Raw genomic sequence first — 27236 nt, forward strand, 5'->3', positions numbered from 1 at the left:
CCGGGACTTTTTCAGGCATGGTCGGGGAGGGCGGGGGAGGATAGTAAGCATAAAACAAATGTTACGTAGAACGGATTGGGGGAATTCTTCTCTGAACGTATGGGCCAATTCTAAATAGGGGAGATTTGGTAGGGACGGTTGCAATACCGTGACGTTATTGGATGGAAGTCATTGGTGTAAATGCAGGATGATTGAAATTGTGACACTGCATCAATCCTTAAATCCTGAAACAGACCCCAAATATCTGGAGAGGGGATTAGACTGGATAGGGAAATAGAACTCCTCCTCATCCCAAGTCTCTCCAAAGAATGCAGAGAAACAGCTAGGATATCTCGGTGAGTGAGGAGAAGGCAAGACTGTAGAGACAGACAGAGAGCTAATGTGTGAATGGTGTTCGTAGTAGGTAGTCAGATGGCGGTCACTCGAATCAACACGCATTACCAGCAACATGAGCGAGTATTTTGATAATCGGAAATATATGTAGGTAGGTACCTACCTGATATGCGGTGAGATGTTATTTTGAGAAAGGCTTGCAGCAGGCGATGGGAGATTTGACGCAGAGTATATGTACGGAGGTGAACCCTCCAATTCTTTGGAGATTGAATTGATTTCTATGTAGACTGGATTGAATTGATCGCATGGCAACCGATAATTTTGACTTTGACTAATTGCGGTTGTCGTGACCCGTGATGCTATTTCCCTCCCTTTTCCCCATTGATGCATCACACCAGTGCCGTAGTCTCAGGCTTTGCTATGGTCTTTGGTGTGGTACAACCACTTCGCATCGAATTAGCAATTGTCCTAAATAAAACTGCTCCAACAATGCCCAGGTGTCAATCAACCCAAGATTGTTTGAAGGAGACGGAGCTTATTAGTCACGGAGTTCACCACCACGCTATGGACCGACGGACCTTTACTTACCTAAGTAGACAAAGAGCGAAGAGGCTTCGAGAAGAAAGTTAAGTTGAATGAATCGAACAAGCGGAAGATGGTCGATGCTAGCACGCAGCAGACAATGATAAAAGAATACCAATCGAGGTCGTAAAAGAATGGCAAGTTGATTAGTTCCTGGATGATCGAATCAAGTGTCATCCACTTAATGCGTCTCTTGTAATGGTCGGGGGCATTGAATGAAAAAGATGTATATAAAAACACCATTCACTCGAGTACATACATACCTAGCTACATTACATTACTCTCACACATTGGCCTCATTTGCCTTGCTTATTACTATTATTTTGTTATTGAATATAATCAATTATCAGACATGTAATAATCAATACGCCTTGTACCTTTTTGTACCTCTTCTTATCTGTCTAGCCGTCTTCTCCTTGTATTGTCACCACCCAGTTCTTCTTCTTCTTCTTCTTCTCCTCCTCCTCCTCCTCCTCCTTCACTCATCGCCCTCCGTCGGTCGTTTGATTTGGCAACACACAAGTTCGCATTACCCAAAAACCCCCCAAAACCAAGGACATCCCGTCAAGGATTTGCTTTTCCACTCGTCTCCATTTTCGTCCAAGCAGCAAGCTCTGGTGGTTTCAGCACATCGCACTAAACCTCCATAAGCGAATGCCTTCGAAAGACACGGTCCATCTCAACAATCCATGAATATCTACAATATCTCTCTTCACCTTCCTCTCCATCCAACTTTTAAAACTTCACTGCGAACAATTACATACATTACTTTCTCTCTCGTTTTGTACCTCAGCTCATAATTTCGTCCCTCATGTTAGCACTTCTTCTTTTGTATTAATGAAGGTTTGTATATTGAACCGGAAACTCTTAAATCAACAATTATCAACAGAGGCCATCCTTTCACACGAAACCCTTTCTTCCATCGTTCAGTCCCGGATTCACGAAATCCCGCAAAAGCTATAATCCAAGCACCAAGTCCAGTCTCAGTATCATCCTTTTACTGTCAACAGACTTTGTACTATCACAGGACGACCGAGCCCCCATCGGATCATCAATCCTTCCTTCAATTCAATCGACGCATTCAATTTTGAGTTTTGTTTTCTTGCCGGAAGTCATTGATTTGACCCATTGAAGAGTTCGCCTTCTAGATTAGATCCTCATCTTTTCTACTAAAAGAAGCTTCTTGAATAACTCTCTCGACCGTGCCTGTCAACACAAGTACAGAGCGACTAGACACTCGTATTCTTGTTGCACCAACAATTTAGTCGAACCTAAACTATTGATCTTCAAGTGCCAAGACTATCTATTGACAAATTTACTATTTCAACAGATAGCAATCTCGATTTCGGAACCAAAAGATCTGTCATCTCTCGTACATAATCGAGAGAATTTAGCAGATCGAATAATCTATAATGTCAAATAAGAGATCCGAACATCCTAATCTTACCCATCTACCTCCGTCGGCCGCTGGATTTCCCAGATCGGGTTCCTCAACGGCCAACACCTCCCCAACCGAAGCTTCGACAGGACTTCCTTCCTTGAGATCACCATATGGCGCCTTACCATTAAATTCTGCGGGCAAAATGGCCAGCAACACGCGATCGGGAGCTGGTTCTCCTTCGCATGATCAGCTTAACACGCAGTCAAGTGCTAACAGATATCCCCCAACCGCAAAAAGGTATGATTTTGTTTTACAATTTGATTATGACTCAAGTACTGATGCTGTTATCGACAGGACACGAGAAATTGTGCAAGAAGGGGGGTTCAACAGTAGCAATGTATGGGGACCTCCAACAAGTGGCAACTCTACCCCACTTCGAGAAACTATACCAGAGTCTCCCACGGATGGATTTCCAGACTTTGCCCAGTTACCAACGACAGAAACGATACCAACACGTCGAGGTCGTGCTGGCACACTCCCATCTCGATTTTCGTCAGGGGGGCCTTTGAATGCAGCTCCAGGTCTGGGTCTCGCATCGAAGACATCGAGACCCACACCATCACAGAGTCCATTCCAAACTACAACGGCAAATCTCGGCGCTCTGGGAGATCCGTCCACTAGCACAGGGTTGTTGAATCGATTACGTTCGGGCTCAACCCCTCAAAATCCCCAATATAAAACTTCGCCTTTTGGTCACCCGTCACTTTTCACCAATTGGGGTCCATCTTCAGGCGGTCGTGAAAGGACCTCGACCTTGCATAGCATTGCTAGTCAGTCCTCTAACGGCATTGACTCCCCTGGACAATCTTCATTCTCAAGAGACGGAAACAATGATGATAAGATCAGGACTCTTGATTACCTTGGTCTTGCTGAAACTCCACAACCTCCTCGAGCACAACTATCAAATCCAATCTACAATCTCATTGATGCGCACAAGGCAAATCGTTTCCGTTCTTACTCTGTCAACGCCAAGGAGAAGTATGCTGAGGATGAGGATGATGACGATTATGGCACAGGTGCCTTGACGCCCTACGAGCAGGCACAAGCAGCCCAAGCTCAAGCCGCTGCTATGCTTCATATGCAGTTGGCCCAGAATAGTGAGCAAATGCAGCGACACCAGCAAATTATGCAGCAGTATGTCAGCCAAGCATCTGCAAGCAGACCCAGAGCTAGAACTGCCGGTGTTCTCGACTCACCAAATACAAGGTTAATACGTGACTATTATCCTACAGCGTCGTCTCGTCTTGGTAACACTATTACTGCCTCAGAGTTGAGAGAAGCAGATGAATTCTCGGGTCTTCCAGAAGCTGTCGCCGCAATGAGCCTAGGACGTTCAAATAACGCAAATGAACACCTTTCACCCAATGACAACTTGGAGGGGCCAACTAGTGCTCTTTGGCTTGGTAGCATTCCATCATCAACAACTACTTCTACCCTCACTGAATTGTTCAAAGTTCATGGTCCAGTTCAGTCCGCAAGGGTTCTCACACACAAGAATTGCGGGTTTGTAAATTATGAACACGTTGACAGTGCCATAACGGCAAAGGCCTTGATGCACAACAAGGAAATTTTCCCAGGAGCAGGACCAGTCAGAATCAACTTTGCTAAACCTGTATCTCCAGCAACGACACCAGGTCCTGATGGAGCATTTCCTTCACCAAGCCCAGATCCTTTTTCCAAGGGTTTGGACTCTGGTGCAAATGCGACCGACGCCAATGGTGCCCTGGGAGCCATCTCAAGACCTGGAACTACTGAACCTCCTTCACCACGACTCCAAGACATCGAGATCGATATTCTGAACATAGTTTCCGAGTTCGGAGCCACTGCGGAGGATAAGGTCAAGATTGGCCAAAGCCTCAAATCTTCCATCTCATACGATAAATGGCAGTCTGAAATACCAGCAATCGCAGAACCAAGCCACAGTAGAGTTCATGATGCTCCTAAGCTCAGAGATATAAGGAAGCGCATTGACAATCAAAGTTGTTCAACAGCTGAGATCGAGACTATCGCCATGGAAATGCTCGAGGAAGTTGCTGAGTTATCGTCGGACTATCTCGGAAATACTGTTGTCCAAAAGTTGTTCGAACATTGCTCCGATGACACCAGAGACCTTATGCTTCAGCAAATTGCTCCCCATATGGCAGAGATTGGTGTGCACAAAAATGGTACTTGGGCAGCACAAAAAATCATCGATGTATGCAAAACGCCCAAGCAAATCACTCTGATAGTTCAGAATCTCGCGCCATACACTGTGCCATTGTTCCTTGATCAATACGGTAATTATGTTTTGCAATGCTGCTTGAAATTTGGTTCGCCTTACAATGATTTTATATTTGAAGCCATGCTTAGCAAAATGAAGCCTATTTCTGAAGGTCGATATGGCGCCAGAGCTATGCGAGCTTGTCTCGAAAGTCATCACTCTACCAAGGATCAGCAACGAATGTTGGCAGCCGCCATTGCGTTACACAGTGTTCAGTTGGCTACCAATGCCAATGGTGCTTTGCTCTTGACTTGGTTTTTGGACACCTGCACCTTCCCACAACGTCGATCTGTTCTCGCACCTCAATTAGTACCAAACCTTGTCCACCTTTGCAAGCACAAGGTTGCATATCTCACCGTACTCAAGGTCATTAACCAAAAGTTAGAGAACGATGCTCGCGATCAAATCTTTCAAGCATTGTTCTTTTCAAAAGATGACGAAACTCTCGAAGCCATTTTATCCGACCAAGCTTGTGGTGCTACCTTGATTTTCAAAGTCCTTACTACTCCATTCTTTGACGAGTCCATTCGAAGCAAGGTTGTCGAGAACGTTCGAAACGTTTTGCTTCGTCTCAAGGCGCAACCAGCACAGGGTTATAAGCGTCTCATGGATGAGGTTGGATTGTCAACTCGTAACGGTAGTACCGGACCAAGCAGAGAGCACAGTCAGCAACAAGCAATTGACCGTACTCGACCCGGATCACAACAGAGTCAAGCTACCGGTCAAATCATGCCTCAATCGCAATACGGTTCCAATCAATACTATCCACAGATGCAACAAAATCCACAAATGCAGCAAAATGCATATGACATGGGCATGGGTATGCAAAGGACTGACAGCATGGATTCCAATGTTCAACCTTTCCAACAATTTGCACTTCAAAGTTCAATGTTTCCACAACCGTCTACGCCCATGATGCAACCAATGAATATGCAACAATTTCAATACCAAAACATGAACATGGCACGAGGTACTCCTCCGATTGGCAGCTACTATCCTACCATGCAATCAGGGTTTGGTGCGTTGAGTAGTCCACAATTGATAGATCATTATCGAGGGATGCAAAATGCCAGCCCTATCCAACCCCCATCTCAGCAAATGAGCCCTGGACCAATGCTAGGACAAAGCTCATTTGGAGCTCCTGGTCTAAACAACATGGGAATGGGAATGGGAGCATATGGTTTCAATGGTTTGCCTACACAGAACATGCAGTATATGCAAGAACCAGTTAACAGTCGACGTGGAAGAGTAAGTTAAATTTATGGTCTAATACAAAGATACAATTCTAACTTTGCTTACAGAGATAAATGCACAAGATGAAAACAAAAGTTTGTTTTATGGGAATCGGAGTTTTGCTTTACAATTTCTCAACTCTATACGAACGATGAACCAACTTCTTGCCTTCACGACCAGTATCAAATCTTTGAAGACCGACGATTTTGCCCAGGTGTCAAAATCGTTTTCGACCAAAACCAATTTTATGTTCCATGTATATTGTTTATGTTTCTAAAAGATTTATGATAGGAGATTTTTCGGGGATGTTTATTTCTTTTAGTTTTTAGCTGTGATGAAAACAGCAATTTACTATTCCCTCTGATGCATGAATGAGTCATGAGTGGGTGGGGTGGATCGAACGGGTAGTCCTCGGCGTTGTAGTGATCATTGATCACAACAGGAAAACGAGAGCTTAAAGATATCTCGGACTGCAATGTCCGTGTTATCGAGGGGAATGAGATTGACTTCTAATCGAAAGATTTCAGAGCAGAAACAGGTATTGGAAAGCCGATCAACAATTGATGATTGGCCTCCTAATACGTCAAGTTCTACTTATCCAAGAAAGGGTTCTTGACGGTGTGCTTAGCACTTACTAGCTTGGATCCAGCACGCCTAGATCGCTCTTTCGCAATGAGCATTACAAGATGAAAACGTAACAGGAACTTAGCTTGTGGAGCACTAGGATTTGGTATGGTGGGATAAAATGACATGATTTGGAAAGGCGTATAAATAGGGTGTGGGGAAGTTGATTTTCAAGAAATGTCCAAAAAAAACTCTTAAAACGCTAAAATGAAAAAAAAATTGCAAAAGAAAGAAATGATAGATGGCGTGTATTATTGATTGTATATACTGTTGTAGTGTTATTGTTAATTGATAATTGTTTTGAGCTCGGGACTTGATGATAAATGGTGAGATGTGAAGTAAACAAGACTTGGAGATGTGTGGGGGATCCCAGTCATTTGTTCTTCATGATTTGCTTCTGCTTATTAATAAATAACACCTCGCACATTATACTCACTCATATCTTCTCACTATAAGTGATAGGATACTTTTATGGGCTCAAAGAGAGAAGAGGAGAGGGGGGTGAGGGATCTAGTTTTCATAGTATAGTTACTGTTTACTACTTACTACTTACTAGTGTAAGGATGAGGATGAGTATCGATTTGAGTATGAGTATGAGTATGAGTATGAGGATAAGTATGGATATAAGTATGAATATAATATATATGGTAAGAAGTTGTTTTGTTTTGTCTTGTCTTATCTTAAGTATTGCTTTGAGTATTTAGTATTGAGTATTGCTTTGAATCTGAGTTTTGAGTTTTGAGTATTGAGTATTGAATGTTGAGTGTTGAGTTTTGAATTTTGAATTTCGAGTTTTGAGTATTGAGTCTTAGTTTTGATGAATTTGTATTGTACTCGAATTGAGATGGGATTGGATGGGTTTTGATTTGGATAGTAGGGAGGGAGAATTTTGAAAGCTTTATGAATTTGTTTATTTGGAAGGGGATGGGAAAGGGGGGGTGAGGGAGATGGAGGATTATTGTTAGGTTTGATTTGGTATTCGTTTGTTGATTTACTTATTCAGATGGTAGATGGTAGATGGCAGATGGAATGTTGAGGATTTGAGGATTTGAATGAATGAGGGGTTGTAGAAGGGAGAGAGGAGAGAGGGAGAGAGGGAGAGAGGGAGAGAGGGAGAGAGGGAGAGAGGGAGAGAGAGGGAGAGAGGGAGCGAGGGAGAGGGGAGAGAGGGACGAGGGAGAGAGGGAGAGAGGGAGAGAGGGAGAGGAGAGAGGGAGAGAGGGAGAGGGAGGGGAATTGATGCGAGGAGGTGGTTGTTGGAAGGGAGTTGAGAAGTTAAGAGAGGGTTATTGTTGGATTTGAAGAGGGGTATTGAAGGGCTCTTATTGAGTAGTTTGAAAGAGGATTAATTTGGGACAGCCATTGTGGATTTGAATTGGGATGTCCAAAGTGTTTGATTGTCGTCGAATAGGGATATCGAAAACTGTCAATATGATTGCTCGATGTGCAATTTATGGCCATCATCACACAGCGTGCTAACACATCAGATTCTACATGCTGATGTGTATTGAAAATGGGCAATCTCTAAGTAGAGTTATGTGGAAGAATAGCAAACTCTACTTTGAAAGTTTGGGGTAGGTATTTTGGATCTTTTGGTCTTTGATGTGAAACTTTAGGAATCGGGATAAAATATCACGGATTCAGGAGATGTCGACAAAGGAATAGAGGTATAAAATAGAAGTTCCAGCAAGGAGAAAAGCAGGATGGCTACATGATCTCTGATATCACATCATGCAGAATAGAAGTATAAATGGTTCTTGTTTTGAGAAATGCTTTGGAGCTTGAATAGATGCCTCGCATAAGCATCTTTGTTAATGACAATGCGAATCTGCATGAGATTTTTAGCATGGGCATGGAATTTGGGTCTATGAGACATCTGCACTCAAAATACGAAGCAAACGGATTTGATAAGCCTCATATTGAGGTTCCCGCGGTATACGAAAAGCACTTCAGGATGCATTTTGAGAGGCTGATTTGAATATCTCAGCTTGTTACGAATAATTGACGAGAGGAGACTTTGCTTCTATCGATATCTGTCTACATCTCTTCATCGGCTTCCATCTCCCTAGAAACTTAATATCACCATCGATCTCCAGAAAGAAATACGAAGAAAAATCATTTACACAAGTCGTTACGTAAAATTCTATCATATTCGTTCTCTTTGACTCGGGTCACGGTATTGAGGCGGAAACTAACACGGGAAGACGGGAGGTAATAATTTGAATACTCCTATATTCTTACCCAAGAGCCAAGTCATCAACCTGCTGTTACACACATATATATTTTCCACGACTGAACATTATCTCCAAGATTATGGCGTGAATGCGTGACACGTGATGATTTTGATTACTCCTCATCCGACGCATTCCACGCATTCATCAATGTCTCACCACTTATCATCCCGCGCCCCGCGCCGCAGCAGATTCTGGATATAGGGCTGAAACATATATCCATTATTAGCAATTGCTAAAAACTATCTGGGTCCCCGAAAAATGTCTATCATCGGAAGATATCGTGATTGGATTTCTTTCATCTCAGCTCCGAGCGCTTCGCAAAGTTTTCAGTTGGTGATGGTTTCGCCAAGAACGAATTGAGGAGAAGATGGAGGAGGCGGGAGAGGCGAGGTAAGAGAGAGAGACACGTCATATGGCGTGTATTTTTTGGTGGGAGATGCTGATAGAATACTTAGAGTAATAAATATGAACAGGTCTGAATTTGCTTGCTGGCGAGAGGTGAGCTAGGTACCTAGGTAAGCTTACTATGGAAAACGTCAACCATCAAAACAGTATTCGTGAAAGTACGATAATAAGGTGTTGAGGTATTGATACTTATGGGTAATGCATGATTTCACGTCGTACAATAACCCATCCACATTGCACAAGCCTAAATCCGAATATCAAAACTGGAAACGCATTCGATAATTGAATGATCTCGTAATATTTACACCAACCAACAACCTCGCCTCGTACATACTCTTGGGTTGTCTCAGTGGAATTCGGGTTCCATCCCAGCCATATTCACATGAGCCTCATGCCTCAAAGTTCTCAACTCTTCTCATTACACGAGAAAAAGTTTCGTGGTCTAGCGATCGCCAGTGTAATATTCGGTGAAAGAAGCTTGTTTAAAGCCCCATTCTAAGCCTGCTTAGGAATTTGAGCATGTTCTAAGATTTTGGACATGATACAGACGTAAATCATGCTCGGATCTAAGCCCATCTTCGTATGCAAATGTCAAGTGATATTGTAGCTGAAAGTTCAATTGGTAAAGCTGCGTGTTGTCGGATGCCTTTGATATGTGGTTTTGACGTTTGAGAGATAGGATATGGTTAGAACTTGAATTGCTTTGCTAGGGTTCAGTCTTTGATTTGGATACCTACACGAACTGCACGAGCTGCCTGGGTATGCTTATTTTGAGATCTGGGGATAGCAAGGTGAGTGCTTGTTTTAGTGACAGTACCATTGCGGCGGAGACGTGGATGAGACGGTGATGTGAGACTTTGTTGGGGCGTGCTTATGAGTTTATATCTATTGGGAGGTTATTTGATGACATAAATATCTGGGAGAAGTATATATAGATGCTCATCTTCCTCTTCCAGTTTCATCTTCACAATCGCAATCAATACATCACTTCACACTACATCAAACTTGCACATCACCATCAACAACCAACAATCAAACCCTCCAGCTCAACACTCACACCACATTTTAACTCCACCCCAAAATCAAAATGTACTTCACAACTATCGCTACCCTCATCACCTCCCTAGCTCTAACCTCTGCACTCCCTCTCTCTCCACCTCTCAACACAGCATCTCTCACCTTCCACGGTGCAGCAGGCGCTCAATACACACTATCCATTCCACTCGATGGTTCGACTACTAGTACCAACAATGTTTTGAGCATTTCTTCTATCTCTACGGATGGCTTTGATGTGCAGAAGAATTGTAAGATTCATGCTGTGGATTACACACCCGCTTTGGTTGTAAGTTTTGGCTCTATTTCTCATCAACTTTCACCCTTTTCCCATTCATGAACCACTCTCCTCACTCTTTCTGTCCCACATCATATTCCTTTCCTCCAATCAACAGAAAATCATTTCATATATCTCCAAGCTCGATTTCTAATTGTCTAAATAGCAAGGACCACCAAATACATGGCAGGTCGGACCACCTCAAACGATCATCGATATATCTTGTACAAGCGGAGGTTCTCCTTCGGGTCAAGTGATTAGCATTGAATTAGATGGGGCTGCGGATGCAAAATATTTCATTAGTGTACCGCTTGGTGGAGGACCAGTCTATACTAGTATGTATTACCTATCTTCTCTGGCTTTGCGCTCTTCCCTACCTCCTTGCGATCAATCCTATCCCCTTCCCTCTCAAAACTCCACAAAACCAACACACGTACGAACAAACACTAATAACCTCCTTCCCACAGACAACGCCCTCTCAATCTCCCAAGTCCGCTCCACATACAACATCCCCAATTGCAAATTCGATACAGTCGATTACCCACCAGCATTTGTGCAAATCGCTAGTGGTGTTTGGTTAGTAATCTTGAGTTTTATTCCTTCACAGTCATTCATTAAATCTCAACGCTCATTTGCTGATAAAATTATTCTCTATCTGTAGGAACATGGGACCTCCACAGACCGTCAGAAGTGTTTCTTGCCCTGCATAGATACCTAGTAACTTTACGCTCACTCGCTTGTCCGTTGAGTAATCAATTTCTTCAGCTCTTGAGTCACGAGTTTGGAGGACTTGGTATGGAAAGGAGGAATTCTATGAGATGAGATGAGACACAAGAAGCAGGATACAACGGGTTAATTTTCCTACAATTTCCTTAACGCATTAATATCAAACGGTCCTTACGGGAAAATTGGTGTTTCACCTCCAACAGAGAAGACTGGAGAAGTAATGGATGGAAATGGAAAAGATTCGCACAGCATACGCATTAGCATTGGAGTTACACGCACATGAGCACACAGATATGAATATGGATGAATATGGTACGGGTTATGATGGGATGAGATACGATCTTTACAGCTTAATACTCGATTCGATACTTAGCTAGTTTTTGTTTGTTACAGTTACACATACATACCATTAGGTAGTATGAAATTATGGATACTAGTATTTTCCAACTCTTCTCTTGTAATAGGTCGTAATTCCTATCTTTGTTTGGATGGTATACATATACATACATATACATACTATGAAGTTTCATACAAGATACAACATTAATACCTATACGCAGATAGTCCGCCGTAGCGAAGAAAGTCCCAGATCCCACGAGACGATGAGTCCTATCATTGTCACACACGAGAAAAAAGAAAGTAACAGAAAAATACACATAACCATAACCATCTGAATTCTTCCTCGTCACTATCACTCCATCCATCCCTCCCTCCCTCGTTTCAAAAAATCTAGTACAAACTAAGGTTATCTGAAAAACTACTCATCAACCACCCTTCCTCACATTTCCATCTCCATCTCTATCTCCATCTCACAACCCCCAAACCGGAGAATTAACCGGAGGGAGACTTGATTCTTCGTTTTCGTTTGCTTTTCAAGACTAATTAACCTAAGGTACTCCGTTCCGTGTAAACAAACCTATAAGGTAATAAGGTTCCCCCCACCCCACTGAACTGTGGGACCGGAGCTTTGAGCTCAACCAATCAAATCAGAATCGATGAGTATGGATACGAATTCAGGAAGGCCATGTCAGAATCATGAGGTATGTTGAGGGAGAGAGGGAGGGAGGGAGGTTTCATGTTTTATGTTTTATATTTCTATTATACTCTTTTCCGTGGAAGATGATGGATGCTGAGTGCGGGGTTTGGATTGTTTTATTCATATCATATCATATCTTGATAGGGATAGGGATGGGGATAGGGATAAAGGAAGCTAAAGCTGGATTGTGATGATAAACGGAACTGGTGAACCGGAACCGGGACCGGAGAGTTTTTCTTGTGACATTGGTATTTACGGACGATTTCTGGTTTCTCATACCCAAGTTTCTCGAGATGACTTTGATGATTTGGGGGTTAGAAAATGTATATATGGAGCTAGATATGTGCTCTTCGAATACTATCTATCATTCAGGATCATTCTCGACTAGATTTCCAACATCACTTTACTTGACTCTCCTAGTTTTATTCTCAAGCCTCATCCAATATTCAACATCCTCCCCATCACCATCAATATGACCTCATCCCCCCCATCATCCTCATCTGCATCCCCTCCACAACCCTACCTTTCCCTCTCCGCCCAAAAGAAAACTACACAACACTCCCTCATACCCCAAGAATGGCGACTTCCCACCGAAAAATACCAAAACCTGTCCAACGTGATGGAAGTCCCGCTTAGCTGCGGACTCTTAAACGAGACCGAATATCAGATTACTTCTGACTACGACGCCACTGCGCTTCTTGAATTGCTGAAGAATGGAGTCTTCACTGCGGAGCAAGTAACCATTGCGTTTTGCAAAAGAGCGGCTATTGCTCATCAATTAGTGAGTTTAGCCGTGGCATATTTGTTGGAGATGTAGAAAATATTGAGCTGTCCAAAGGAGAAAGAAAGCTAACAATTTTCAAAATCAACAGACAAACTGTCTGACCGAAATATTTTTCTCCGCAGCAATCGAAAGAGCCAAGATCCTCGATCTCAAATACGCCTCCTCGAAATCAAACGGGAAACCTCTTCCTCCGCTATTCGGCCTACCAATTTCCCTGAAAGATAGTTTTGACGTCGCCGGATACGATACTTCGACTGGGTTGGGTTGTTATGTAAATGCTCCCGCCTTGGAAGATAGCGCACTAGCTGCTATGCTTCTCGATTTAGGTGCAATTCTATACTGCAAAACCAATCTTCCCCAATCAATCATGACAGGAGATAGTCACAACAACATCTTCGGACGAACGTTGAATCCACGCAATAAATCACTAACAGCGGGTGGAAGTACTGGGGGTGAAGGTGCGCTTCTTGCTCTTCGAGGTAGCATTTTGGGTATTGGAACGGATATTGGTGGAAGTATTCGTGTTCCAACGGTATGTAATGGTATCTATGGGTTTCGACCCAGTGTAGGATTGATTCCTCATGGTGGTGTAAGAGATCTTACTCCGCCTGGAACAGATGGTGTTAAGTCGACTGTCGGACCAATGGCGACTTCGCTCCGGGATTGCGAATTACTCCTCAAGTCAATACTTCAAGCAGACACCTGGGAGTATGACAGTACTGCAATTTCGATTCCATGGCTAGATGTCAAGCCAGCACACAAACTCCGAGTTGGTGTTGCTCAAAATGATGGAGTCTTTACTCCATCACCCCCAGTTCGACGGGGTTTCAAGCAGGTGGTTGAGTCCCTCGGTGAAAACAACGAATTTGAGATAATTGCTATTAATCTACCCGACGTCACATCGATCTACCAAGACTTCATCAGCTATATGACACTATCAGGAAGCGATGTGAGTCCAGTGAATCCCCGACTAAATAGCTTTAGACACACAAGCTGACTTCAAAAGCACTATCTAGAACAGTTCGAGCGAACAGGAGAGCCAGCAATCCCATCACTAGCAAAAACCGGCCTTCTATCAGCGCCAGGCACGACTTTGCAAGGCTTCTTCGAATTGAATGACCGACGAGTACAAATCGCGAAAACATATCTTAAACTTTTTCGCGATAACGATCTAGACGTAATTCTCATGCCACCTGCAGCGCATACTGCAGTTCCCTTGGACTGTTGGTCGAGAGTGGCTTATACATGCTTGTGGAATTATCTTGACTATCCAGCCATTGTGGTTCCGGTAGATCAAGTGCAAGATACAGACTTGGCTGATGATTTGAGTAACGCAAAGTTCGGCCCAGACGATGAACAGATTTATAAATTGTGTAAGTATCAATATTTCTCCAGTTCAGTAAAACCCAAGCTGACATATACTCCCAAAGATACCGGTCCTGAACAGTACAAGGACGCACCCGTTTGTGTGCAACTTGTAGGGTATAGACACAAGGATGAAGCTTTGCTGAAGGCGGCAGCTGTGTTGGACTCGATCATAAAAAAGGCGTAGAGGAATGATAGATCTCATTAGATTGTTCGATCGTCAGAACTGTTCGACTGGATATTAAAAATTCTTGGATTTCAAAATTTTGATTCTCTCATTGTAGGCCTGCGGTCCGAACTATTGGCAATCGTGCGCTAGGTTGTCTGGTGAACGACAGATAGCTATTCGCCAGATGAACTCCTGTATTTGGTCTTCGGATGAACCTTTCTTTCCTATCATAGCTTTCTTAGCATAGTTCCTTAATCTAATTATTAATTTGCAAAGTTGTCCCCACCTATAGGACAAATTTACGTGATATTTGTAACAACAGAACCTTACAAATATCCATCATACGAACATTAGCTACATCTATCAACCAGTCGAACAAGTCGCAGTAAGAGCATTCAACACGGGACAAGGTTTGTGAATTGAATCAAACCACCTAGTTGTAAGATTCGCATCTCTCTCATGCCAAACTCTCGACAAAAATGTCTTCGTAGCCTTTTGCATAAACTGAGCGAAATCATCCACGCAATCATCCACGCGCTCAAGCGTCTTGACCCGTAAATTTTCATCTCTAACCTCAACAGCAGCGATAATAAATGGTAATGTTACAAAGCGCATAGATCTCTTTGTGACCAATTTTGCCAGTTCAAGTTCCATCATTACTTCTTTCGACCAGATTTCCGCTTGAGAATCTTCCTGGCCAAATGGATATCGTAATCTATGACCAACTAGGAGAGCTCCCAAGCGGTAGATTTTGGCTTGCGCGAGAAGATGAACAATTTCCGTTGAATCAAAGCGCTCAATGAGTCCATTTAACTGAGATGGCTGCCATGACTCCACAATGCAATGTATGTCATCTAGCTGTTTTTGTAAACGAGCCAGGTCATTCGCGTCAGCTGTGTTGAGGAGTGTGTTACTGATCACACATAGATCATGATAATAGGGTAATAGAGGTAAACAGAGGCCAAGACGACAGTCAATAACAACAGAGGTTGGTACTCGGATCCTCAGTATTGGCTTTTGTCGATGCATAAGGCAGTCCATAGTTTCCAACAGGATTAAAAAGCTTCCCCACGGGTCATCTTGTGCACCAGAAACAATTGTTCCCATGAACGGAGTGGTTGTACCTAGACAGTGACGACAAATGTCTGGAACTCCTACGCCGATTGTGGAAGATATTGAGAACGCAAGCAAGCCTCCGAGAGCATGGCACAGAACTGCATCTTGTGAAGATAAAACAGGCAATGAACGTAATGCGTCCATAGCCTTCAATATATAGCGAACACTGAAAGTTGTACCCACATCACCTGCGGTGTCTGTTTGAAGTTGTTTTACTGATAGAGCACATGCGATAAAAGCATCTCTAAACGATGGAAGAGCACTCGATAGCTGAACAGAGAATAATTGCTGCTTCCCGGATTGAGAGCTTGGATACGCAATGAATTGATCTAGATTTCCCGATTGGCTTAGAAAAAACGACAACAACTCCTCCTCTTCTGGCTGTGAATCAGAAAGCACATTCAAACATGAATCAATGCTAGGCTGATTCTGCGCCAGCTTACTGACTTTCCTCGAGACCAATCTAGTCACCGAGTCCGTGTAATGTGGTCTCCTGCCCACGGGCCTCATAGGCCGTACCGTTAAACAACTCAAATCCAGCCTGTCACATCGTGCACAGCTGACGGAGATAGATGCGCGTTCACATCGTTCTTTAAGTCTGTAGCATCTGTCACATGCAGTTCTAAATTTCGTATTCCTAGTGGCCGGTGCCTCCATAACGTTTGGGTATGCCCTTTCAAACACCTGGTAAGAAGAGTGCTTCAATGAGCAAAATTGGATCTCTCTATCAAGAAGAATATAACGAAGGCGTCTAGGATTTACCAATCAACGCATCTATTATCCGCCACTTCAAACAGAAAAGCAGTGATCATGAAAATCCATTTGTCTGTTGAGTTCAACATTTCTCGTTTGTTATCAGATGCATTATGTAATCAAGTCACTCCTCGACGAATCATATTAGATTTTACCCCTTCTAGCAGCATTTCTCTCCTGAATACATACTACCTAGGTAGGCAGAGCACTACAATCCTGTATAACAAACCTCTTATATCCTCACTATATAAGATTATCAATCAGCAGATTCAAAGTATCAACAGCTTCAAGCATATCGACACCACAGTCTAGCCTAAGGTTAAATCAGCATCACAAACTAAAAGTCCCGAAACAGAGAAAACCATCTACCTATTTTCATTTTATATACTTCGGCTTGGATGAGATGTTTGAGACTAGGGTTGGGATGGTATATAGATGTGGGATATGGAGAGAAATGAATGTATCAAGTAAATGCATGAGTTGAATATGAACTTTGAGAGCTGGGATAGGAAGGGCCCAAAGGACTGAGGGTCAAGCTGGTAACTAGGCCGCATTACAAGCTGACCTGTTGAAGATTCCTAGACACGATATTTCTAATATTTCTTAATTTTGGGGACTATAAGAAGGTGTGATATCTACGTTATAGATTGCTTTGATAGTATCACCGCCATGTACCATATGTAGTAAAAACGCAACATCAAAGAAAGCGCTCAAAAGCACAATGCAAACACGTTTCACCCAAATCAATTCGCCCCCACAACTCCCTCCCATCTCACCCTCGCAACCTCCTCGTCTCTCTTCCCCTTCCTCGGAACCAACATCCACAACCCCGAGATCGTCACCAAAAGCGCCAAAACAACTGGTTGCAATGCCTTTACTCCCTTTGCCTGGGCAAGCGCTCCCACAATAAAAGGAAACACTGCTCCACCACTTCCTCCAAATGCAGTTGCGAACCCAATACTCCCAACATGTAATTCCTTCGGCATGAGTTTCGTGACCAATACAATAGCTGTTGGGAATAAAGGACCAAGGAACATTCCCAGGAATGCTATTGCAACTGCGGAGACGTAGAAGGAGGGGATGAGCCAGAAGAGAAGTTCAAGAGCTATGCAAATTCCAAGGTAAACGAGGACAGATGTGAATTCGCCTAGCCAAGCGGTCAGGAAAGCGAGACCCATGCGGCCAACTGTCATACCGGCCCAGAAACCGGTTGAGGTGAGAGAGGAAGAAAAAGTTGTGCCGGAGCGAACTTGGGTCATGAAGGTTACGATCCAACCGCCTAGTGATACTATGATGGTTGTTAATGCGTTGAAGTTTGATGATATGTAGAAACGAGAAATTACCTTCAGCTCCTACATAACCAAAAATGAAAGCTGCAAATATCCAGGTCAATTTGTTATTTAATGCTTCTCGAAGTCTCCCGGTCTTAGCATTGACATCTCGAGGATTCTCCATTGCGTAAACATGACCTGTTTGGGCCCAAAATGCCCATGTCGAAGTAATGAGCTCACTGCCTGCTACTGCTGTCTATTTTTTGTCAGCCACTAGTTCTTAATGGAACGATTTCCAGAATACAAGCGATACTCACCATGATATAATAAAAATAATACCACTCCAACCCCGTCTTAGCTAACATCCCCGCAGCAATCAAAGGTGCAATTGTGCCACCGAAAGAATAACAAGCTTGCAAGAATCCCTGAACTTGATTCGCACTAACCATGTTACCAAGCCAAGCACACCAAGCCGCGTCCACAAGTCCATTACCCATTCCTACGAAGATAAACATGACGACGAGAACTGGATAAGGCGGATGAAGTGAAATTACTACATAGGAGATGAGATGACATAATCCTGCGATGACAGCTACACCTCTTTGCCCGAATTTCACATGGACGGTGTCATTGATTAAGGAGGCGAATGTGTAACCTGCAAAAGGGGAAAGGAATATCAGGGAGATGACGGTGTAGGATAGGTTGTAGTATCGTTCCAGCTTGATATATTTCTCAGTAACAAAATTGCTATTGGCAAGAGCACATGTGACTTACGTATGGGATTAAAGCCTTTATTCGTTTAGTATACGATGTCTCTCGAAGTGAAAGACGGAGTGGAGACTTACACCATAAGAACCATCATTCATACCCATGAGAAAGAAACCCCAAAATGAAGCTCCCACTCGATATACATTCTTGGGAGGATAATTCCATTTCTGTAAAACCTCTACAGCATTGTTTGGTGGAGTCGTATCTTGTCTGATATCTTCTGGATCCGATTCGCCTTGTACAATGCCACTATTGGGAATCCAAGGTGAAGAATCATTGGGAAAAGATTGAAGTTCAACTTGGGTAAGAGTTGTGGTTGCCATGATTGATATGTTGAAGTTGACGTGGTTGTGGCAAGGAAAATCTGTGGAGGAGGAATGTGAAGATAACCTTAATAAAGAGATTCACTTAATCATCAAAATGCACATGAAGATGATTCATGCTCACCACAACCATTATTTGTTTGCCTCTTTGCTTAACATCGCAGTAATACTCGCGATTATATTTTCCGGGGTCCTGAGCCAACAGTTATAGTGTGGGGGAAGTGGCTCGAGAGTGGAGTGGGTCATCAATCTGACAAGACCTCGAGACTCGTTGACGTTGACTAATCATAAAAAAAATCATGATGCAGCATTTGTTAATAAATCAATAGTGAGGACATCGGTTTCAAGAGATGGTGAAGGCAAAAATGCCTTCCTCCCACCCTCACCCATCCAAAGTGACTCAAGACTGGGTCATAAATCTAGCAAGACCTTGACTCGTCGACGGCCAATCATCGATATCATATAATCTATTGCTTTTTATGAACTCATCATTATGCCTATCTACCAATTCCAGAACGACGTTAGAAAAAGTAAAAGTGCCTTCTCCCACCCCCACTCTTCATCACCAACCTATCAACACCTCAATGCCATCCAATCACCATCACCACGGCATCCAAACAAGCATATTTTTCTTTTGCGGTCTGACTCAGTCAGTGAGTGACGCTTCGAAGTATCTCAAAGCCGTTGATAAAGGCATTCTGGAGAAACTTCAAATCACAAAGTGTCGCGTATCTCCTTGGCTAATCCCTGGCAAGGGATGAGCTTCCTAGTCGGAGTTGACGGGAGCGTGGTCCGAAAAATAGGTATGTAAACAAGGCTTTGCACAAGACAACGCCCCGTAGTTTGTTTGTCCTTTTGCGTATGGCGCAAGATTGCCAGCATCTTTGAATCATAACACCGCTCCATTGGTCGGTCATAAATATGATTCTTACCCAACTTATCAACTGCAATTTATATATCACTCACCGATTTCCCCCCTCCCCGTCAGAGAATCTAGAGTCGAGCACACAACTCAACCATCTCTACAATGCCTTGCCACAAAAACACATTTACAACACACTCGATCATATTTTAATCTTTTTTCTCATCATTCATCTCATCTAATCTGATAGAGTATCACTGCCTAGTTTGCTCTCCCCTTTTCTCTTCTCTCTTCCCATTGATCCTTTCTTCCTGACTGGCTACTTGCAAAAGCTACCATACATCTTTCCCCTTCCATCAACCATTCCCCCATCAGATCAACCTCAGCAAGAAAATCAAAAGAAACATAGAAATCCCCTCTCCTCAGCCCCTCTCCATACCATCGCAAAACCAGATGATACGTGATGTAATATAATATGATCCACCCTTGCCCGCTCTCGACTACACGATCCATCCATCGAGTCATCTAATACTTATTGAAGTATCTGATATCTTCCCATTTTGTCTACCACACCACCCACTTCATCTCTCATTCAAAGCTCTCTCCCCATCTGATCCCCTTCGCCCCAAAAAAAAGAATCACCGAATTTCATCCGCCATCTTCACACGCAACCCCCTCCACGATAATTAAAGTCCCTTAAGTCTGCAAAACCCTGAAAAGTCAAAATAAATAAGAACTCCACTTAACGCCACGCTGCACCAATGATTCCTTCCTCAATCCCTCACTCTAACGACGTGCTTTCGCATCATCTGCAGAGTTTTGTTTCGTATGATGTGTATGATACAAGTCTGAATGAATTTTTGTGTTCCCCCCATCGATATGAAAAAGAAACAAGATTGAAAAGTTGCAGTCCAAGTGCGAGAGAAGCGGAAAAAGTTGCATGCTAGCGCCGATGCAATGAAAATATAATAGAAGGCGACTAATTGACTTCAGCATGGCCAGCTATGCTTCCTGGCGAAATTGCTTGATGAGAAGACATAAGTAGTCAGTGATAACACCACAAAGAGGAAGGATGTAATATCTGTGTCAGATATATGCCAAGACATTGTCATGTGATTACTATATCACGAGACAAAGTTGTGTTCGTCCCCCGGTTGATACCATACTCTCATGGTCAAACAAGATCTGATCGGCCTAAATCACCCCCATCTAATGATCGGAAATCAAGGAATCACGAGTCGTCCTCTTGATTATCTACTATCATGCCGTCGTCACCATCAGCATCGCCGGAGGTCGAAGCTAGACGTTCTTGAAGGAAAGCTGTCATAGCAACCAAAGATGATTTGTCAGCTTGAGTTAATGGCTTTTTCTTGGAGAGCTTGGACGCATCTCCTTTTGCAATTAACTTAATAACTGGTTCATCGGCTTCGGACTAAAGGACTTTAGGTTAGATTTGTGTTACGTCATTGTGTTACGTAGATAGGAGGCGTGAGATCTAAGGACAAGAAAACTTACAATTAAGGCATCAATGAGGGTTTGTGTAAGATTGATCGCTGGATTTGCAGTGGCCAGATATGCAAGATTGAGAGCAGCTTGCTGTTCATCAAGACTACGACTGTCAAATTCGGCAGTTTGTAATCGTGGTTTCGAAACAGATGCCCGATTGTTTGCAAAGCTGCGTTGATTGTAATGTCCAAATTCACGATGAACACTGTACAATCAATTAGTAAATTAAAAATTTGCAATAATTGGAAAGAATGACATACCGTGAAATGAAGTCAAGTTTAATGCCCTCCTCTGGAAGCTTGTACACATGACCATACTCTCTCTGCTCATAGAAACCACTACCTTGATCTTCATCTTCAGAAGTAGTGTTCTCAACCTCGATATGACCATTATTTCTAACGCCACGAGCAAGAACAGGCTTAATGAGCGAAGCTCCTTTGATCTTACGGAAACGGTGAGCTGGGCCCAAAGATCCTGGTACTTGTTCGAGAAGATCATCAACATGAGCTGGACATCTCCAAGATCTTCCAGGTGGAGGCTCTTTTGCAAGTGGAGGGTCCAAACAGTCCAAATGCCATGAGAGACTACAATAAGTACAAGGAATAATTGCCCGACTTGGATGAACAGCTGAGAGGTGACAGCCATGACAGAGAATTGGATTTCCTTTGTTGTCCTTTAGCTTAAAGTAATCCGGAGCTTCATCGTAGCCACGATTATTCCTGTTGTAATGGTTAGTAAGAAGAGCCAAGATAATTACCACCAGATGTAAGCTTACTTTGGTTTTTGTACAACACCTTCTTCATACTCTCCTTCAGTGCCGGTCTTGACATTCTCGAAATATTCCCGGATTGCCTTTGGAAGGTGGAAAGCACTTGGATTCTTTCTCTCCATATTTGCCAACAAAGGGCCAAAATAGCCAACTTCATCATCCTTGGATCGAGGAACACTTTGTGCAAGACATTCGTTACAAAACCATTCTTCCGTCGTTAAGGTTGGTGAGTCTGGTGAAAGATCCACGCATTTGAAGTGGAAGGAGCGAGTGCATCCATCACAACAAAGTAATTTACCGTTACCTCCACAAGCTGCACAATAATCGTCGTTTTCTCCAATAGTTCCACTAGCCTTTACACGCATTTGTTAGTTTCCTTCCTTTGAGAATTTCCTTGCAATAACAATAATAACGACTCAACAAATGAGATGCTTGTGAATGATGATTGTGAAGGTGGCAAAGTTTCATGTGTGGGGGCTGTTCAGGCTCGGCAATTACGGAGATGGATGTGATATGAATAATCCACAATCCACAATGGACCATCATCAGAGTTTGCGCTATCCGCCCGGACTTGCTGCTTTTCTCTCTCTCTCTCTCTCTCTTCAACTTTGTCACCAAGAAAAACCCAGCCCCCCAAATATTGAGTATTGGAATACAACATAACGTAATGAAAATTCAACCATATTTTAAAATGCATTGAAATATCATCAAAATTATCACTTCCATCATCATCATTGATCCAAAGATAAGAGGGAGTCCATTTAAATGATGAAATCTCACATTGATAATCATACAAATGATGATAATGACAACGATGAAGATGAAGATGACGATTTTAAGAAGAGGTAGAGTGCAGCAAAAGATTTAATAAAGGGTCAAAGGTTAAAGGACAGCTAGCAGCTTGAATGAAGTAAAAAGCGATAATAAAAAGCGATGAAGAACTTTACAACATCGTCTAATTTATCATTTCTCACATCGTCGTCGATACTCTCCGTAGACATATAGAAAAACAAAATAGCTTACTTGTTGATTTGCATAATAACCTCCAACTGGACTATCTCTTTCACCGCTTGCTCGTGGGATACCAGCTGAAGGACCACTCTTTTTCTTCATTGGTCTGTGCGAGGGAAAAGAATTGTTAGCGAATTATTTTCATCATTTAAATAAGAAAGAAAGAAGAAAGAAAAGTTAAGTTCAATACAAGGTGAAAGAAAGTTCCGGCTGTAACACTGTGTAACCATAAAACGCGACAAGTAGATTGACAAGCACAGCAGAAATACTTGAAACAATTTGTGGAGGGGCGAAGATAACCGGGGATGCAGGGTACTGAATGTTGATCAAAAGATACAAAATCCTTCAAGGAATGTAGAAAATCGGAAATCTGACGTGATACCAAAAGACATAAAATGAAATAATATATGGGAACTTACGAAGTTTTGACACGTAAACCTGTGCCATTCTTTGCCTTTCTAGATGGTCGATTAGATGAGGGTGTGCCAGCGCGTGAATTTGGTAACGATCCAGGAGGTAAGTCTGGTTGAAACCCAAGTCCTGTAGGTGAACTCATTTCTGAATCGTAATTGTTGACAGGAGCAGTAGTGGTTTGTCTTCTACTAGCTCGATCGTTCTTAGTGCCCAGCCGAATAGTTTTGGATGGACGACTAGAAGCTGTTGCAGATGCAGTAGGAATGGAAACAGAATCTCCATCATCAGATGCGTACTCAACAGGTCTACGAAAATTTGGAGGAGTGACACTCCTTGGCTGTATATCTGGACGAACAAAGCTCTCAGTTCGTATATCCTCAGTAATACCGTTGGTAATTTCTCGCGCCTTGCGCTTCCATTTACCAACCATCTCGCTCTCTTCATAAGTAGGGCGATCAACTGCCTGTGGCTTCTTCTTTGACTTGAAAACAATTTGTGGCCTTTTAGGCACCACTGGCTTTAATATTGGTACTGATCCAACCGAAGATGATGACGAGGTACGTATTAATTCAGGTGCCATGTTTGGATTGGCCTGATTATTGTCACTATCAACACGAAAGTTTGAATTGTTAGATGTATTGTGAGATCTGGTCGGAATATTGATAGCTTGGAAGGATGGAGGCGCGGGTGACGAAGTTTTAGATTTGTTCAGACTTCGACTCTTGTTATTGGTTTTCTTTGCCGTGGATGAAAATGTGTCTGATTCGAACCTAGACAAATCTTTGGATTTGATTGGTCGTTTTTGATTAATTGACCCTCCAGCATTTGACTGGGTCTCGGTTGACACGGACGCACCAAATTTGGCCTTGGCATTGGCGTTACCCACCCCAACAGTACCCTGTCTCTTCGATTGTTCGAAACCATCCGAAGGCTTTGCTGTGCCAGCATGATTATGAGCGTGGTCAAAATCCATAGGGTCATATTCATCATTATCGAGAATTTGTTCATCAACTGAAGATAATGATGATGAGCTTGAAATGGAAACTGCTCTTGGTCGATCTGATAATTTAGGCAGTGGGGGTGACAAAACGGGAACGGAAGAAGAAGCCGACGCAACTCCGTTCTGTTGCTTCTTCGTGATTCCATCAGTTCTATTTCCGATTCCAGGTCCAGTTGCACTTGCATCCAATTTTCCATTGGCGTCCTCATTTACAGCTGCAAAACCATTTCCTTTGTGCTTTTTATTGGGATAAAGGCCATGATCCCCCAGTTTTTTTGGGGATCCAGATGTAGAGGCTGGTTTAGCATCTGATGAGCGTCTGACAGAATCAGCAGATCCTAGCGTTGGAGGTTTGTTAGTAGAAGCAGATGGTGGTGGCGGAGGTGGTTGAGAATATGGTGAGGTATATGTCGTCGGGGGTTGTGTCGTCGCTTTAGCATATGGCGAAGCGTATGTAGTTCTTTTAGAATCGAATATGGGGGCAAAATGGAATACAGGTTGGGCCGGTGGTTGTTGAACTTGACGTCGTGGTCGAAGGGGTGCAGGGTCGCTACCATCTCCATTAAAATAATATTCCGCGGCCTTGTCCTTTCTGCCTTCCTTCTTCTTAAGCCCAATCAATCTGTAAAACTCCCGAACCTCTTCTTCCGTAGCTTCCTCGTAGACCTGCTTTTCAACAAGTATGCCGAAATTTTCAGGATCTTCATCGTAGAGTTCCCGTAAAGCATAGGCAGTACACCAACGGTGCTCTTCGATCGCGTGGGAGACAGCCAACTCAACAATTCTAGCCGTCTTTCTGCGAGAAGCCGCCTCAACTGCACGAGCCCGACCCTCCCTTTGACGAGCCTCGTCTCTTTCATCATATGTATAATTACTCATTTTATGAGCATGATAGGAAGCTGTAGAAGGCGACTCGTTTGGAAGGGATGTGCGCTGGACTGGAGAAGTTGCATAAATGCTAGGTCCTTCACTTTCGTTTCGTACACTGGGAGGTGCGACACTCGATCTGGTAACACTTTTTCGCGCGCTTCTTGGTTGTTGAGGTGTTGATGGTGGTACGTTTTCGAATTCTTCAGTTTTCGTAGATGTGGATCTTCTCCGCGAAAGGTTCGAAATAGGTTCCGTGGTTTCCATCGCTTCTTGGGGTACGGCCTGGGGTGTCGCCGATAAAGAGGGTGGAAGTGAATCATCCACCACTTCGGTAACACCATTTGGTCTGCTTCCATTCGCATCTGCTACCTCTGGTTTGGCAGAAGACTTAACAGCCTTTGCGCTCGGTCGCGTTCCAAGTGGTGCCATGTTTGCGACCACTCCATGCCTCTCCATTCCAGCTTCTGCAAAAGATGGCATAGGAGTAGGAATAGGAGGTTCCGTCCATTTATCCATAAACGTTCTTTTTCGACCTGTATCTGCTACTGTAGCTGGAGAGGAATTCGGATTCCGTTGTGCGGAAACAAATGGACTGGAACGACGAGAGCGTGTTGGGCGAGAATTGAGTTGGCTCATAGCTTCCTCGCTCGTCGCCTCCTGCGACCGACCCGACTCCTATCAATTGCGATCGCAGTCCCAATACAACTAATGAATTGTTAGTTAAATGATTATATAATTTCAACGGATTTCATATACTTCTCTTCAATTCGCAATCATAGAAATGTTCTCGAACGTTGTTTTCAAGGGATATGTACGCGTTGAATTATCGTGGTATGATTGATTTGAGAGGGAAAGAAAGTCAAGTTCTCGCTTCGAGATGAAATCCCTTAGCTAGCGCCCCTTGAGAGCCGAAATCGTTGGGTTGCTTTAAGTGCGCGAAACAATAAAAGGCAAATGACGAGTTTGAATCTATTGTCCTTTTCAATAGATCATAAAACTCTTAACTACAATAGAAGAATCAATAACCGATTCTGATAGATGATAATCTCGACAAAAAAGTATCTTATTGAAGGAGATATATCCTCCTATTTGAAAGGTGATTGATCGCGTAAGTTTTCTCGTGCCGTACTCGTATCATGTGAAGAGACACGGTACCATGAAATAATGAATGAAAAGAGGGGCAGAAAACAACACCGGAGAAGAAGAGATAATTTACCTGGTTGGCTTGTTATTGTGAGAAAGTAGTAAATAGAAACAATATGTTGAAGGAGAGCAGGAAGAAGAAAAGGTAGAGGTCGAGCAAGTGGATGAGAAGTGGAAGAGGAAGAAGGATGAACGTGGTGAATTGAATAGCCTTCCAAGGTTGCTCTTATCGATACCAAGATGGATGAAAAGATGAAATTAATTGGTGATCGAGAGAGGAAAAGTCGCTTAGATCTGCTGCTGGATGGGATGGATAGGGCGGCACTAAGTGGCTGCAAACACCTTTCGTTTTAATTTTCTCCGACCGGTTTTGATGGAATCAAGAGAAATGTGCAGTTGGAAAGGTTGTTGACGAGAGTTTTGGAGAGTTATATTTGGTTGATGATCTTGGAGACGAAGACGGGAAGCGAAAAAGGTAAAAGGAACACTAGGCAGGTAATTTCTGGGCTTTGCCTTCAACCTAATGAATCCTAACCGAGTATTCCAAAAAGAAGGCACTGTACCAATTTACACGTCACATCACATAGCTGAAAGTCATGGAAACACGCAATTATTGATGATTGAATTCACTTGCACCATTATTTCAATACTCATGTATTTGCAGCGTATCTCTGAATTTGAGAAGCTTCCAACTGCTCAATGAATTTCCCTATGGGCTGCAGACCCGAGTTACAACATAGCATCACTCGCTCTTCCCATTGACAACAAAAATGAGGCAAGAACAGTGAAATGCTTGACAAGCTTTTATGAAGCAGTGTCGGCAGCAAGATACGTAAATATGTGAAGAGTAGACTTGCAAAGTAATTCGTGAAACACATCATTTGTCAACTTTCAATTGATTCAATTGT

The 27236-nt window shown here is 43.0% G+C and overlaps 6 protein-coding genes across 6 annotated transcripts; 3 read left to right on the forward strand and 3 right to left on the reverse strand.

Annotated features, from left to right (window-relative positions):
- Window positions 1-1581: 1581 nt before the first annotated feature.
- On the forward strand, window positions 1582-6783 carry EAF02_001824 (uncharacterized protein). Its single transcript, XM_038897872.1, has 3 exons — window positions 1582-2593; window positions 2651-5864; window positions 5918-6783. Exons 1-3 carry the CDS (start codon window positions 2328-2330, stop codon window positions 5921-5923), a joined length of 3486 nt encoding a protein of 1161 aa, XP_038762847.1. The 5' UTR covers window positions 1582-2327; the 3' UTR covers window positions 5924-6783.
- A 3416-nt stretch (window positions 6784-10199) lies between these two features.
- Window positions 10200-11152, forward strand: EAF02_001825 (uncharacterized protein; the record flags this gene model as incomplete). The annotated part of the gene is made up of 4 exons (XM_038897873.1): window positions 10200-10454; window positions 10609-10777; window positions 10910-11018; window positions 11104-11152. The coding sequence occupies 4 exons, from the start codon at window positions 10200-10202 to the stop codon at window positions 11150-11152; spliced, it is 582 nt and encodes a 193-aa protein (XP_038762848.1).
- Window positions 11153-12676: 1524 nt separating this feature from the next.
- EAF02_001826 (uncharacterized protein) lies at window positions 12677-14540 on the forward strand (the record flags this gene model as incomplete). The annotated part of the gene is made up of 4 exons (XM_038897874.1): window positions 12677-12985; window positions 13077-13937; window positions 14010-14361; window positions 14389-14540. 4 exons carry the CDS (start codon window positions 12677-12679, stop codon window positions 14538-14540), a joined length of 1674 nt encoding a protein of 557 aa, XP_038762849.1.
- Window positions 14541-14885: 345 nt separating this feature from the next.
- On the reverse strand, window positions 14886-16295 carry EAF02_001827 (uncharacterized protein; the record flags this gene model as incomplete). The annotated part of the gene is made up of 1 exon (XM_038897875.1): window positions 14886-16295. One exon carries the CDS (start codon window positions 16293-16295, stop codon window positions 14886-14888), a length of 1410 nt encoding a protein of 469 aa, XP_038762850.1.
- Window positions 16296-17134: 839 nt separating this feature from the next.
- Window positions 17135-18753, reverse strand: EAF02_001828 (uncharacterized protein; the record flags this gene model as incomplete). Its single annotated transcript, XM_038897876.1, has 5 exons — window positions 17135-17679; window positions 17735-17918; window positions 17980-18381; window positions 18437-18451; window positions 18508-18753. 5 exons carry the CDS (start codon window positions 18751-18753, stop codon window positions 17135-17137), a joined length of 1392 nt encoding a protein of 463 aa, XP_038762851.1.
- A 1048-nt stretch (window positions 18754-19801) lies between these two features.
- EAF02_001829 (uncharacterized protein) lies at window positions 19802-26107 on the reverse strand. Its single transcript, XM_038897877.1, has 7 exons — window positions 25942-26107; window positions 23321-25890; window positions 22914-23007; window positions 21897-22243; window positions 21382-21840; window positions 21131-21326; window positions 19802-21047 (listed from the first exon to the last, which is right to left on the reverse strand). Exons 2-7 carry the CDS (start codon window positions 25819-25821, stop codon window positions 20847-20849), a joined length of 3798 nt encoding a protein of 1265 aa, XP_038762852.1. The 5' UTR covers window positions 25822-25890; window positions 25942-26107; the 3' UTR covers window positions 19802-20846.
- Between the last annotated feature and the right edge of the window lie 1129 nt (window positions 26108-27236).

The sequence above is a fragment of the Botrytis sinoallii genome, assembly GCF_014898435.1.
Source record: "Botrytis sinoallii strain Bc 23 chromosome Unknown BSIN_002, whole genome shotgun sequence".
Taxonomy (NCBI): Eukaryota; Fungi; Ascomycota; class Leotiomycetes; order Helotiales; family Sclerotiniaceae; genus Botrytis; species Botrytis sinoallii.